Genomic DNA, 13,209 nt, shown 5'->3' on the forward strand with positions numbered 1-13,209 from the left:
AAACCACCCGGGTTGCAAGGGTTCATTACCTCCAGCAGGCTGCTGTTGGGCATGAGAATTTGCACAGTAATGAGTGTGAATATTTAGAGAACCCTTTTTCTTTAAGAAAATCTTTTCCTTTGACCCCGCGGAGCTAAAAATAAATGGGAGGCTGCTGCTATGAGCTGTCGTAGGAGAGAAAAACATCAGCTTTCCAGTACAAAACATCTCATTTCTGCCTGCTTATTTCTGGCTGTCAAGCCCAGAAGCAGCTTTGTTTTCCTGTCTTCTTTCCTTTGTTTTCCTCTGAGACAGAGAGGCACCAGCAGTGCCAAATAATGTAAATAACCATTTTTTTTTTCTGATGCTGGTGGGGGCAGAGAGTAGTTGTTTTGTGCCCATGACTCAGAGGCAGCTACAAACACGCCGCACTTGCTGATTTTTATTCTCTAAGCAGACACCACAGAGTCTTTGCTGTTTTTCTGTAGGAGTTTCATGGAGCTGAAAAAAAAAATAAAAAAATCACTGTGGGCAGATTGTGCTGCCATCCTCGGGAACTTTTTACATTTTTGGCAACAGGGCTCAAAGCCCCATGGGCAACCCAGCCTCTGTCCACTCAGTTCTGTGGCAATGCCACGTCTCGGCACGGGGTTGAAAAGCCTCCAGCTGGTCCGTAGAGGGTCGAAAAGCCTTGAGTCGAAGAGCCGGGGAGCTGAAATTGGGTTTCCAGATGCCTGCATGTGCTGCCCTTCCCTTGGACCAAGCGGTGAGCTATAGGGACGCGAGCCGTGCGAGGTTTGGGCAAAGGACGTCTGAGCCTAATTCCAGGGATTTTTTGAGCTATAAACAAAAGAGGGGAGTTAACCTGTGCAGCTGCACAGTGACCAGCTGGAGTAATTTATTAAACCACCATTTGCTTGCCAGCAGCTAATTGAATTTAATGGGGGGGGGGGGGGGGGGGAGGGGAGTGCCTGCAGAATGTGCTGGAGGATGCGGGTGAGCTATGATTTGGGCACAGGGCTGCTGCTGCTGGGTGGATTTGGCTTATCCGAGCTGTTGTGTTGAGCTTACGGGGCAAGATTTGGGGAGCAGGGGGTGCCCACGAAGGAGCAGTAATGATGAAGAGTTAGGGACCAGCCTCAACCCCATTCCCCTGCCCAGCTCATGGGGAGCAGATAGAAGAGGGTGGATGGGGCGAAATTTGGTTTTGTTTTGCTTTTAGTCCTCCCTGCTGCAGTCTGTTATTAGCGGGCAATAAATTAGCAGGCAATAAATTACAATCTGTCTGTGCTGAGGCTGTTTTGGCTGTGTTGGTAATCGGGATCCTTTCTCCTTTTCTCAACCCTTGAGCTTTCTTTTCATCCTATTTTCTCCCTCATCCCTTTGAAGATGGAGAGCGGGAGCAGCCTGATGGAGCCGAGCTGCCCATCAGCACCAAACAACCAGGCATGGGGTTTCTGTCCTTTTCTTTTTTTTTTTTTTTTGCTTGGATTCCTCTTCCCTGGACAAAGAGCCTTTGTTTTCCTTGCCATGTGTTCGTTGAGGGTGCTGCTGGATCACGCAGTAAATTCTCTTCCCACTGGAGCCATGAAACTGAGACCAAAGTTTGCTCCTACTGATTTCAGCGTCCTATCTGACGTGAAAACAGCCTTTATTGCCTTTTTTTTTTTTTTCTCCAAAACACACCAAGCTGTAGTCTGGGGCAGGAGCAATTTGGCTTTTGGGGACGAGTTGGTGCTGAGGAGGGTGGCAAAGAGCTGCTGTAAGGCAGCAAAGCTCTGCCTAGGTCCAACTTTATCCAAAATGGAGCAATTAAAAAACAAACAAACAAAAAAAAACACAACTTTTTATTCTTCCCTTTGGAAATAAAGAGCCAGGCTGGTTTTGCTGGAAAATTCTCGTTGTGAACTGAAAGAGAAAAAACAACCATATGGTCTGGATCTACCCAGTGTTTTGCCTCTGTTTACACAAAATAATCAGCTGGGCTTTGTTCAGCACACCTGCAGGCTCTTCCTTTAAAGAGCCTGAGCTCTTTTCTTCATTTGAAATGTTTCGGTGGCAATAGCTTCATCTGTGGGTTTCTTGTTTTACTGTTAGCTTTTCTTTTTATTTATGTATTTTCAGTTGTGAGCTGGGACATCTTCCGCAGCCTGTGGGGTTGAACAAAGCTTGGAGTAAATATAAGCAGCAAGAAATGAGGATGTTTTCCCACGGACTTTAAGAAAATGGCATGTCTGGGCCTAAAATAGCATTTTGGATATTTTTTACAAGAACTGGCTGGAAAAAAAAAACAAAAACAGAACAGGAAAGAAAGGGACTTTGAGGATGGCAGAAGCCCTTCCTGATGCAGGTAAATAACCCCCATGCCCTTTTCTTAGGGGTTTTAGGGGGCTGCCCTGCATGCAATGGGTGGTTTGGGGGTTGCTCGGATTTTGGGGTTACGTTGCTCAAGTGGGTTCTGGTGGGCTGTCAAGTGGAGTGGGGGCTGGAGCCAAAAAACGTTGAAGAAATGGGGAAGTTATCGAGACAGCACTTCCCCACGGCAAACAGAAGGTGCTGAAATGGTTTCCTGGCTTGGAAGCGATGGGCTCAAGCCCCCCATCGAAGCAGGAAGGTGGAAACCATGCATCCACCCGTCTGCTTTCTATTTCCCCCAGAATAAGGGGATGAGCTGCTGCTGCCGCCCTTGGGCTGGCCCTAATGGGTGCAGAGGGGTGTGTGGGGCCAGATCCTGCTCACGGGGCCAGGCAGGAGGTAGAGGGGCTCCTCCACGTCCTTACCAGCCCCTTGGCTTTGGTGCAGGTGAGGACCCCGCTGCTGCAATGATGCCCCCGCGCCAAGGAGCGAAGGAGATGAGTGAGCACCGGTCCTGTTTTGGGGACGCCGTGGTGCTTCTGGAGGTCGTGGCAGGGCTTAGGGGGGCATAATTTAATTTAATAATTTAATTTAATTAAAATAGCTGGGGAGAGGGGCGTAAGGAAGGGAAAGCTGTGAGAGGTATGGGCTGGCCCGAGCTGTGGGTGTGGGTGCAATGCCCGTCTCCAGAGCTCGAAGGGGATGGAGGTGATGCAATGAGCTCAGGCAGCACTAAAAAACCTCGGAGGCCAATGGCAGCCTCTGAACTGAGCCTTTTCCCCCTGATGTGTGCTTTCTGGGTGTATTTTCAGGTGCTGGGGGGAATAGAGGGGCAGTGGGGAGCTCGGGGGGGCTCTTGGAGGCACTCGCACCCTGTGTTTGCTGACCGTGCCTCTCCTCCGCGCTCCGTTGCCTTGTTCTCCCTCCAGCTTTTAGCCTCAAGTGCCTTAAGGACAAAATGGTCCCCATCGGGGTCACCGTGCTCGTGGCAGCGTTGCTGATCGCCGTCATTGCCCTGGCGGGTAAGAGGATGGAGGTGGCCCCCCCCAAAATCCTCTCCTCCCCTTTAGAAAACCCAGCGGTGAGCATGGGGCAGGGGCTGGGCGTGGGATGCCATGGGAAAACCTGGAAGGGGGCAAAATTTGTCCCTAAAGGGGCCAAAACAGCCCCAAAACACTCAGCTCCAGGAGGAAGCTGCAGAAAGACCTTTACGGAGAGGGAGGGAGGTGTTTATTTCAGCCCCGAGTGGCTTCTGGAGCTGAAAATGAATATTTTGAATGCGGACAGGAAAATGAAAATGACAGAAATAAAATGAGAAGTGAAAATGAACGTGTTTTTTTTTAACACGAGGGGTTGGACCTCACAAATCATCACCACCGATTAAAATACACCGGGTAAGGGTTTCACCAGAACTCCTCCTGCTTATTTCCAGCCAGGAAATGTCCGTCCTGCCCCTCTCCCATCCTTCCCAGCTGCTCAGGGAACGGCATCGGGTTTGGGGAGAAATGCTTCTACTTCGTGGAGGAGGAGGCCGACTGGAACAGGAGCCAGAGCTTCTGCCTTTCCCGACGAGCCCAGCTGGCCACCATCGACAGCCAGGAGGATTTGGTTAAATGAGGGGTTTGCCGGGTGCTGGGGTGGCTTTTTGGGAAGCAGCCGTGGGGTTCCTTGGAGGGTGTAAGGTGAAGATGGGCACAACATTTCTTTTTTGCTTTCCAGCACTTCCTATTGCGCTATGGGCGTGCTTTGCACTACTGGGTCGGTCTGCAACGGGAGGGATCCAACCCCTGGAGATGGTTCAACGGGTCTCTCTTCAACAACCTGTACGTCCTGGCTTCTTTTTCTTATTTTTTTTTAATGGGCTGGGAGCAATTAACCACCCCTTTTTCTAATGCTTGGTCCTCGCGAAGCAGCTTGTGGATGCAGAGGGCATCCCTGGATGAACCCATATGGGATCGAGCAACCAAAAATATTCCTTCCTTCGTGGAAGGAGGCAGATTTGGCTTTGCATGGGGGTCATTGTCCGCTGGAAAGGATTCTTCCTGCCCCTTCCAGCACCGTTTGCTTGTATGGGAGATGCTCAGCCCCTTGACTTCTCCTTCTGCTGCTCTGTGCAGGTTCGATATCCGGGGCAATGGCCAATGTGCCTACATCAACCTCGACGGGGTCAGCAGCGACTGGTGCTCCCAGCTGAAGTATTCGGTCTGCAGCCACCCCCTGAAGAGCCCCAGGGGAGCGCGGAGGGGAGGAGAGCCCTGAGCTGCCCCCTGCAGCATCCTCCTGTGTCCTGGAGTCGCCTCCGAATTTCCACCGTGAAGATGACGAAGAGAAAGCTGCTATCATTAAACCCCCTTATGTAGGGTTCCTGACGGTACATTATTTAAAAAAATAAGTCTTAATTTATTTTAACTTCAGCTTGCAGAAGTAGAAACTCCTCGAAGCAACAGCGTGGAGCTCTGGGACCAAAGGATCCTTCAACCACTCATGTCTTTGTGGCAGTTGCAGAGAGACTTGGCAATATCCAAGAGGTTTGGAAAAAATATTTGTCCAGCACTCTGAAGCTTAATCCTGAGGGTTTGGTGCCCTTGTTTGGGGGATTCAGAGGTAGGAGGAGAAAGGGAAAGCGGAGGAACAAAGCAGAGCTGGGAGAAGCCACCAGCCTCAAAGCTCTGGAGCTGCTTTTTGGCATCCCGGTGCCGTGTCCCATCTCGTTTGTGCCTTGTCGTGGCTCCCTCGGGCGAAGCTGTGCTTAAATCTTGGTGGCCTCTTTCTGGCAAATCCAATGCAACAGCGTGCTGCACGTGTGGGAGCGGAGCTGCCCCTTCCACATCGATGCACAGGCGTTCACCCTCCTTTCCCCCATCACCTGCAGCCTGGGGAGCACCGTAAGCGTGATTTTAATCAGCCCAACAAAAAGCGCTTGGATGCTGCTTCCAGCAGCAACGTTTCAGTTCATCAGATGTTTTTTTCCCCAAAAAAGACCCTTAAAACAAGTCAGCTGTTCAGCTTGGAGCGTACCACCCCGTTTGCCTCCTGTTTCTCCAGAGAAAGCAATTTTCCAGCTTCTGCCCCACAAAAAATCACTCATTTCTCCTCCCTACGCACCCTCTGCTCTGTCTAATAAATATTTAACTCTCTAAAAAGCGCTCTCTTTTTTTTTTTTTTTTTTTTTTTTTTAATATCAGAGTCACTGTGGCTACAGCAGGACACCAGCTGCAAAATATCCCAGATTGGGGCGTCTCCTTTTTTAACTAGTTGAAATTTCCCTGCCTGAAATTGCAGGGAAAATACGTAGGAAAAATGCTTTAATCGCTTCTTCCTCTCCTTGCCAAGCAGCTGGGGGCTGTGGACCCTCATTGCCCAAATTTCATTTGCTCCCCACCAGCTCTGGAAGGATTTCTGGGGGAGTTTGCTGTTGAGGAATGGGGTGAGCAACCCAAATTTCCCCCGGGATGGGTGTTTTTGCACTGGGCTCAGGAACAACTCACAAATCATCCTGCAAATGGGATCCATCCGTCCACGTCCACCCCTCGCCCTGAGTCGGAATGGTGCTGAGCCCCGTCCAGCTCCCCGTTATTTCTTTGCTCATGGTCCCGATGAAATCCTAGGGAAAGAGGAGGGGGACCCCTTCTCCCCTTTTTCCGCCCCTTCTCCCCTTTTTCCCCCCCTTCTCCCCTTTTTCCCTCCCTTCTCCCCCTTTTCTTCTTCCCTTCTCCCCCTTTTCTTCTTCCCTTCTCCCCCTTTTCTTCCCCCCCTCTCCCCCTTCCCCCCCCCTTTTCTCCCTTTTTCCCCCCCTTCGCCCCTCTTTTCTCCCCCTTCTATTATTATTTTATTACTTTATTACTATTATTTCCCCCCTCTATTATTATTATTTATTTTTCCCCGACAGCCGGTTGTCTCTGCAATTCGGGCAGGCAGCATCAGCTGCAAAAATATATCCGATTCGGGGTCACGATGCTTTCTCTTTGGTCCTTTACCTTCTCCTCCACGCTCTTCAGCATCGCCAGCTCTGCCCTCCTGTCCCTGCAGTCATCTCCTGCCTCTTTCCAGGGCAGGGTTTTTGCAGAAACCCAGTAGCATTTGGTGGCGAAGGGCTGCCAGCCCGTAGGGCAGAGCCAGCAGCCCTCGGCACCTGGGGCAGGGGTTGGGGACGTGAGCTGGGTAAGGGGCAAAGCTGGGGGACCCCTCCCCAGCACCCTCCCAAGCTTTTCTCAACCCCCTGGGTGTTTTTGTTTTAGGGGAAAAAAAAATCTTTATGAGAACTGGGGGGGAAAGCTGGGGCTGGAGGGATAGGAGCAGAGGTTGACGGTACAAAGAGGGGTGCATGGAGAGGGGAGGGATAAAGGTGACAACACGGAGGGAAAGCAGCAGGATGGAGGGGTCCAGGGGGGCTTTCCCTCGCATTCGTGCCCCGTTTTCTGCGTGGAGGGGCCCAAAGCAAGCCAGCACCCCCCTAACAGTGTGGGCTACCTGGTGCCTGGTGGCTCTCGGCCTCGCACAGCCGCTCTCTGAGCCGCAGCTGGAAGCAGTTCAGGGAGCGGTTGGAGCTGGAGGTGCCCTTGCCCGGGCAGGGTTCCCAGGAGCATGAGCCAGTGGGATTGAGGCCGTTTCCATCTGAAATTGGGGGGCGGGATGGGTTTGACCCCAGGATTGCAAGCAGCGGGGTGAAACCCTTGTGCGGAGCCACCCTCGGGGTGGGATGGAGCAAGGTGCTGCCTGGGGGAGCAGGGATTTGTGGCAGCACAGGCATCAAACCCACAAAAAAACCAGCCTGGTGGGGCCAGGAGTTGTTTTCTTGCTCTAAATACAGGCGAAATACGGAGCTGCCATGGCTTTTGGGGGGGATTTGATTTGTTTTCCCCCCACCCCACGGCACCCCGCCGCTCACCGTGTCGCTGCAGCAGCCACAGCACGATGCCCGCCAGGACGGCGGCCCCAACCCATCCGGCTCCCAGTATCGCCCAGTACCACCGGCGACCTGCAATGGGACCCGTACTGGGAGCGAAAACTGCATCGTCACTGTCCCTGCCCTGTTTTAACACCCTTCGGTTTGGTGCCCACGTCATGGGGACGGTCACGTCTGTCCGCCCCCTCGCCCTGCATCCTCCAAGGTGGCTTGGAGGGGAGGTGAGAAGCAAAAAAAAAAAAAAAACCACCCACAAGCTGCCTCCCTCGCTTGGCTGAGGGGATGAGCAGCAGCTCAGCTCCTCTGCACCCCGTGCTGCACCTGGGAGGGGGTTTGGGGGGGTCCTGGCTCAAGGGAAGGACCCAAAATTAAGCCTTGGGGTGCTCAAAGCCACAACTTCTGCTCGGTTGCACCCCGCCTGCAGAAGCCCTTGAGCTACGTAAGAAAGGGGAGCGTGCAAAAGCTCTGCAGGTAGCGGTGTCCTCGGGGGAAATCCTCCTTGCAGCACATTTCCCCCCCCCTCGTTTCTGAGAGATTTGGGGAAAAGAAATCTGCTCGTGCAGCAGCTCTGCGCCTTAGCGGAGGTGGGCAGCAAACATCCTCGAGGAAAATGAGGATTTGGGCTGGGAAAAACCCTTTTCTCCCTGTGTTTTCCCCCCGTTAGGGCCCAGCAGCTCCGGGGTGGCATCAGGGACACCACCAGCACCGTGGGCGTCCAGCCCACCTCCCCCAAAAGATATAGGACCAAAGCCCAGAGGGACCCCAGCACCCATGGGTACGAAGCAAATCCACTCACCGGGAGGCTTTGGGAGCTGTGGGGTGCCACTGGGACCCTGTGGCACCTCCAGGTTGGTGTAAACCGTTGTCACCGCCATTGCCGGTGGTCCCCAAGGAGCAGCAGAGCCAGGTCCAAGGGCAGAAAAATGAAATTATTATTTTTTTTTTAATTATTTTTTTTCCTGGAGTTTAAGCTGGGTGAAGCGGCGCTGGGTGACTGAGCCTCGCCCGCCGCCCTCTGCTTCCCGACCTGCTGCGGCCGCCCACAAAAAGTGGTTTCCGAAAGCAAAGCAGCCTCTGAGAGGTGCAAAAGGAAGGGCATATTGTTTAATTAGCATTAAATTAGAAAAAAAAAGGCAAAAAGAAATATCAAAATAAAAAACATTAAAAAAGCAATAGCAACCCCTTCTTCGCCTGGAGAGGAGGGGCAGGGCAGGGCTTTCATCTCATTTATTATTATTTTTTAATGCAATTATCTTCTTGCATAGAGGTTTCTGCACCTTGCTGGGGAGGGGACTGGGGGGGGTAACAGGTGCTGCTTGCCCCCACTGTGTCCCCACACCCTTCCACCACTTGCTGCAGCCCCAATTTTAATTCAGCTCCTGTCTCCTCCGGGCAAACCCCTCCATCCTCTAAGGTATGAGCATAATTCCCTTTTCCATGCAATTATCCCCAAAATTTCATTTAATAATCACTGCCTTTCCCTTTCCCACCTTTGGAGGTGAGGATAAAACCTTGGAGGGGGGGGGAAGAAGAAGCAGAAGCCACCAGTGCTCAGTCCCTTGGCCTCCAGCACCTCTGCAAGCCAGGGACAGGTGTAAGAGATGGGTATTTTAGCAAAAATAAATAAAATGAAATAGACTTTAGGGTAGAATCTGCGCGGCTGCTCCCTCTCTAACATTTTTTGCAAAAGTGCTGCAAAAATGTGTCATCGTCGTCGTCGTCATCCCCCCCAGCTGCAGCAGCCTGTGGTTTAGCACCTTTTCAGAACCTCATCCACAAGGTGTAACAGATCAACACCTCATTTTGTTTTGTGTCTTTTTTTAATTTTTAAGCCATCAAACCCCAAACCTCCCTGTCCTCAGCTCTTCCTGCCTCTGGGCTTTTGAATTTTCTTGGTTTCTCTTGGATTCTGTGCTTTCTCTTTTAAATAACCCCCAAGCAAATTTCTTTTCATGCTGAAGCACTTTGCAGCAGCAAGAAATCCAAGCCAGGATGAAATTTCCTTCCTATTTTTATTTTTTATTTTCATTTATGGGTCCCTTCCAACTTGGGGTAGTCTACGATTCTGTTTTTTAATTCCTAGCATCCCTTTTTGCTCTGACTTATTTTTGCTCCTTTTCACCCCATAGTTTAGCACCTTCATGTTATTTTATATTTAATTTAATTTAATTTTTTATTTTATTTTATTTATTTTATTTTATTTTATTTTATTATTTTATTCCTGCATTTTCTTCTCCCTTTCTCCTATTCTCACAAATACTGGGCAAGCACGAAGAGATGCTTCACCCCAAACATCACCCCTATCATCTCCCTTCATTTAGATGGCTGGGGCTTTGGAGGCGCAAAATTTACATTTTCCATAAATTTCTTCAGCAAAAGTCTTTGGGAATATGGGCAGTGAAGAGCCACCTCATTATGAAGGTTGGATGTAATGATTTCATCAACGAACCTTGCTGGATTTATCAACCATATTCAGGTTTGAGACATCCAAGCTCACGTCGCAGCCTCTCCACCCCAACTATTGCTCCAGAGCAAAGAGTACGAGGGTTGCAGAGCAAAGTGGTGGAAACGTCTCTTCTGTTTGGGGTAGAAAGGACAAAAATTGGTGGAATTAATGACTGCGAGGAGGTTTTCATGGAGAAGGGGTTGCACAAGCCTCCATGGTTGGTGGTGGTGAACCAGCTGGAGAAATGCTCCTGGGGAAGAAAGGGGTGAAAAACCTGCAACTTTTCCCACTTTTACTGCCACCCATCCCAAAATCCAAAACACCTTCACTCACCAACCAATGCCAACTAGGTGACGGCTCCCATCATTGCGGCACAGACCCCCCAGACCCTTCTCGTCCCCTCTTAGGCTGGGGAAAACAACTGAAGCCCTGCTCTCCCTCCTGCTCTACGAGGCAGTGGAGGATGTGGCTTTGCTCTGCAGGATGTTTTTTGGTCAAACAAAGCAGACGAGAAATCATCATTCTCTACCAGACAGCCCCAAACAGGGATCCCAGGGCGCAGCAGAAAGGATGCGTCCATCCCGTTACCCTTTGCCTACATTTTGTGTCTGTGCAAATTCATGTTGGGGATTTCTAGGTGTCCTTTCAACACCCAAAATTTTGGTTCAAATGATTTTGCATCCAATGTGGTTTTTTTTTGTAAATAGTTTCCTCCTCCAAACCCCATCCTTCAGCCAAAACCCAGGGCTTGGTCCATCCCAGTGGCCCGTCCCATCTTTCCTGATCCATCCCCTCTCTTTGGGGGCTGGAGTTGCCCAAAACTAACCTACAAACCCCCGTTTTTATTCGACCACCTCAAACACAACCTTTCCGAACCCAAAACACATTATTATTATCTTATTTTCTCCGGTAGAGGGAGTACTACACAAATACTACTCCTGCTCTGGATCACAGAAGCTTTGCTCCAGCTGGGCCAAAGCTCCCTCCAGGCATGGGTCCCAACTCTGGAAAACTTCAAAAATGAGCGGATTAAAATTCAGGTTTGGGTTTGCAAAGGGCAGGGAGCAGGGGAATTTAGCCGGGCAAAATACATTTACGCTTGCAGGGAGCAAACCAGCTATAAAGCTGCCACCCAGCACGTGCAAAAAACGTTTTTCTCCATAAAAGTGATGTTTTCACCAGTCTGTGGCCAACCTAAAGGTGCTCTTTCAAAGCCAAGTGTGAAGTGATGCTGCTCTAGCTTTAAAAAAAAATAAAAAAATTTTTTGAAAGATGGCTTTCTTGCAAAATTTGTCATTTTTGAAGGAAATGGGGGTTGGACCTGATGATTTCTTGAGGTCCCTTCCAACCCTTACAATTCTGTGATTCTGTGAAAACAAAAAGCAAATTTCTAGAGACACCTCCTGCCTTGACTGCAGAGGAATTTGGTGCTCTGTTTATCTGCTGGTTTAAAAGCATTTCTCTGGCCTGAATATATGGCATTTGATGGAAAGCTTCCAATGCCTTCTCATCGTGTGCTGCATGTTCTGCAGAGCTCCTGTGCCTCCAAGAGCTGCCCACAGCTTCAGCTGGAAGAAAATATGTGTTTTTGCAAACGCGCAGATGGCTGTTTCCAATGGAAATGTGCGCTTCTATTTTTATTTTTATTTTTTGGCCACTCCTCCTAAATATCGTCATTAGCAAGGGGGAGTGGTTAGAGCAGGGGCAGTATTTAGAAGGGAAAAAAAAAAAAAAGGTTTCTCAGCACACCGATCGCTGATCCACACCTTTTGTAACATCCCCACTCACGCAGCGTTGGAGGAATCAGGGAGAAGAGAGATTAGGAACAACACGGCACGCAATAATTTTCTGGGGCAAAACAACCAGGTTTTAGTCCAGCAAGAAAACAGCACCCCACTGGCATGGGCAGAACTCGCCTTGGATGCTCTGAACAATCATGTCTGAGACTGGGAGGAGACTTGGCAGCAGCAGCACAGACGCCTTTAACCACAGAGGTGCTGGGACATGCCTGGGGAAAAAAATAATAATACATTTTGGGGGACTTTAGGGAGCAATCTGCAATGCCAAGGGGTGTCTAGGATGAGGAGCACGGTTCTTGTTGTCTCTGGGTGCTTTGTGCTTATTTTGCAGGGGCAATGTTAAATGAATGACCACAGTGGGAATGGATTTTGGGGTGCCGGGACAATGTCTTCTCTTGGGAGGGTGCTGGGGTCTTGGGGGCTCTTCCTCACCACAAAGAGGTTGGAGACCTACCTCTGTGCAAGGTGAGGAAGCTCAAGATGGAAAATGCTGGATGCTCAAGGTGAAAGGACCTTGATTTGGGAGCTCTCCTCCTCCTTCTGCGCTCAACCAGGTGGCTCTAAAGTGGCGTGGTGGAGCTTTCAATGAACGTTGGCTGCTCTTGCAACAAGAATGAGAGCAGCAAGACCTGAAGTCGTGTCCTGTGTAATGACCACAAAGGGCTTGTTTTTCAGTCCTAGACCAACTGGTCCAGGGCAAGAAACCTGTGGCCATCTACCGATGGCTTTGCTGTCACATCTGCCCATGCAGAAATGGTTTTCATGCCCCTTCCCATAGAGTGGTGGGCTGGGACCTATCCTGGCACCTTCCCCATGGGATCTTGTGTGTCCATGACACAGAAAGGAGGTGGGATGGGGATCCTACTCCAGCAGCTTTCAGTCCTTCTCCCCCTATACTTTGTGGGAAGCTCAAAAACCTGGCTGGGCTCAGCCAGCTCAAAGCAGGTGATGGATTCAGCCCCAGCCCTAAAACCAGTGCGGTCCCCCTTTCCCGAGAAACGAACATGGTTGTGCTCTCAATGCCCCAGTGGAGAGCTTTCCGATGGGCAAAAATGCAGCGAAAAGAGGGGGAAAGCACCAAAATGTATCCCAAAGGGTTGGCAGTGCCAAGCTGCCCCTGGATGCTGGAAATTCTGTGGAAGGCTGAGCCATATCCTCTACGCAACTACCATGATGAGCTGTATCCTCTTTGAAACTATCTGAAAGGAAGTTGTGGTGAGCTGGGGGTCGGCCTCTTTTCGCAGATAATTAACAACAGGACTAGAGGAAATGGCCTCAAGTTGTACTAGGGGAGGTTCAGGTTGGAAATTAGGAGACATTTTTTCCTCAGAAAGGGTGATTAGGACTTGGAAAAGGTTGCTCAGGGAGGTGTTGCAGTGACCATGAGATGGTGGAGTTCAGGATCTGATGTGGCAGGAGCAGAGTATCGAGCAGAATTGCAACCCTGGACTTCAGTAGGGCCGACTTTGGCCTTTTCAAGCATTTGCTAGAGGAAATCCCACGGGACAGGGTACTTGAAGGAAAAGGGGCCCAGGATAGTTGGTTAGCATTCAAGGACTGCTTCTTCTGAGCTCAAGATCAGAGCATCTCAACAGGTAGGAAGTCAGGAAAGAGAGCCAGGAGGCAGGCAGGTTAACCTGCATGGTTAACCAGGGAACTGCTGGGTAAACTCGAGTGGAAGAGGAGAGTCTAAAGGTGATGGAAGGAGGGGCTGGTCACATGGG

At 50.3% G+C, this 13,209-nt stretch overlaps 2 protein-coding genes across 9 annotated transcripts; one reads left to right on the forward strand and one right to left on the reverse strand.

The window, feature by feature from the left end:
• The first annotated feature begins 193 nt into the window (after positions 1 to 193).
• Positions 194 to 5,471, forward strand: LOC121062678 (C-type lectin domain family 2 member D-like). Of its 7 annotated transcripts, none has more exons than XM_040542874.1 (7): positions 195 to 745; positions 2,104 to 2,329; positions 2,782 to 2,835; positions 3,264 to 3,356; positions 3,767 to 3,942; positions 4,054 to 4,157; positions 4,452 to 5,471. In XM_040542874.1, exons 2-7 carry the CDS (start codon positions 2,305 to 2,307, stop codon positions 4,591 to 4,593), a joined length of 594 nt encoding a protein of 197 aa, XP_040398808.1. In that variant the 5' UTR covers positions 195 to 745; positions 2,104 to 2,304; the 3' UTR covers positions 4,594 to 5,471. The 7 variants fall into 7 exon arrangements, with proteins under 7 accessions (XP_040398811.1, XP_040398808.1, XP_040398809.1 ...); XM_040542875.1 differs by having other exon boundaries at positions 206 to 319; XM_040542879.1 differs by having other exon boundaries at positions 207 to 319; positions 2,782 to 2,898; positions 3,260 to 3,356.
• On the reverse strand, positions 5,471 to 13,101 carry LOC121062677 (low affinity immunoglobulin epsilon Fc receptor-like). Of its 2 annotated transcripts, XM_040542873.1 has the most exons (7): positions 10,020 to 13,101; positions 9,690 to 9,936; positions 8,037 to 8,815; positions 7,223 to 7,312; positions 6,805 to 6,948; positions 6,312 to 6,466; positions 5,471 to 5,938 (listed from the first exon to the last, which is right to left on the reverse strand). In XM_040542873.1, exons 3-7 carry the CDS (start codon positions 8,113 to 8,115, stop codon positions 5,819 to 5,821), a joined length of 588 nt encoding a protein of 195 aa, XP_040398807.1. In that variant the 5' UTR covers positions 8,116 to 8,815; positions 9,690 to 9,936; positions 10,020 to 13,101; the 3' UTR covers positions 5,471 to 5,818. The 2 variants fall into 2 exon arrangements, with proteins under 2 accessions (XP_040398807.1, XP_040398806.1); XM_040542872.1 differs by lacking the exons at positions 8,037 to 8,815; positions 9,690 to 9,936; positions 10,020 to 13,101 and having other exon boundaries at positions 7,223 to 8,026.
• Positions 13,102 to 13,209: the final 108 nt, after the last annotated feature.

The sequence above is a fragment of the Cygnus olor genome, chromosome 33 (assembly GCF_009769625.2).
Source record: "Cygnus olor isolate bCygOlo1 chromosome 33, bCygOlo1.pri.v2, whole genome shotgun sequence".
Taxonomy (NCBI): Eukaryota; Metazoa; Chordata; class Aves; order Anseriformes; family Anatidae; genus Cygnus; species Cygnus olor.

Excerpts from the sequence above, each read along its gene's own strand:
- LOC121062678 (XM_040542874.1), top strand. The coding sequence starts at position 2,305 with ATGGCAGAAGCCCTTCCTGATGCAG. Across the intron at positions 2,330-2,781 it reads AGAAGCCCTTCCTGATGCAG|GTGAGGACCCCGCTGCTGCA; the intron begins GTAAATAACCCC and ends GCTTTGGTGCAG. Across the intron at positions 3,357-3,766 it reads CGCCGTCATTGCCCTGGCGG|CCAGGAAATGTCCGTCCTGC; the intron begins GTAAGAGGATGG and ends GCTTATTTCCAG.
- LOC121062677 (XM_040542872.1), bottom strand. The coding sequence starts at position 7,400 with ATGACGTGGGCACCAAACCGAAGGGTGTTAAAACAGGGCAGGGACAGT. Across the intron at positions 6,949-7,222 it reads GTGGCTGCTGCAGCGACACG|ATGGAAACGGCCTCAATCCC; the intron begins GTGAGCGGCGGG and ends CCCCAATTTCAG. Across the intron at positions 6,467-6,804 it reads CGAGAGCCACCAGGCACCAG|GTGCCGAGGGCTGCTGGCTC; the intron begins GTAGCCCACACT and ends CCCCTGCCCCAG.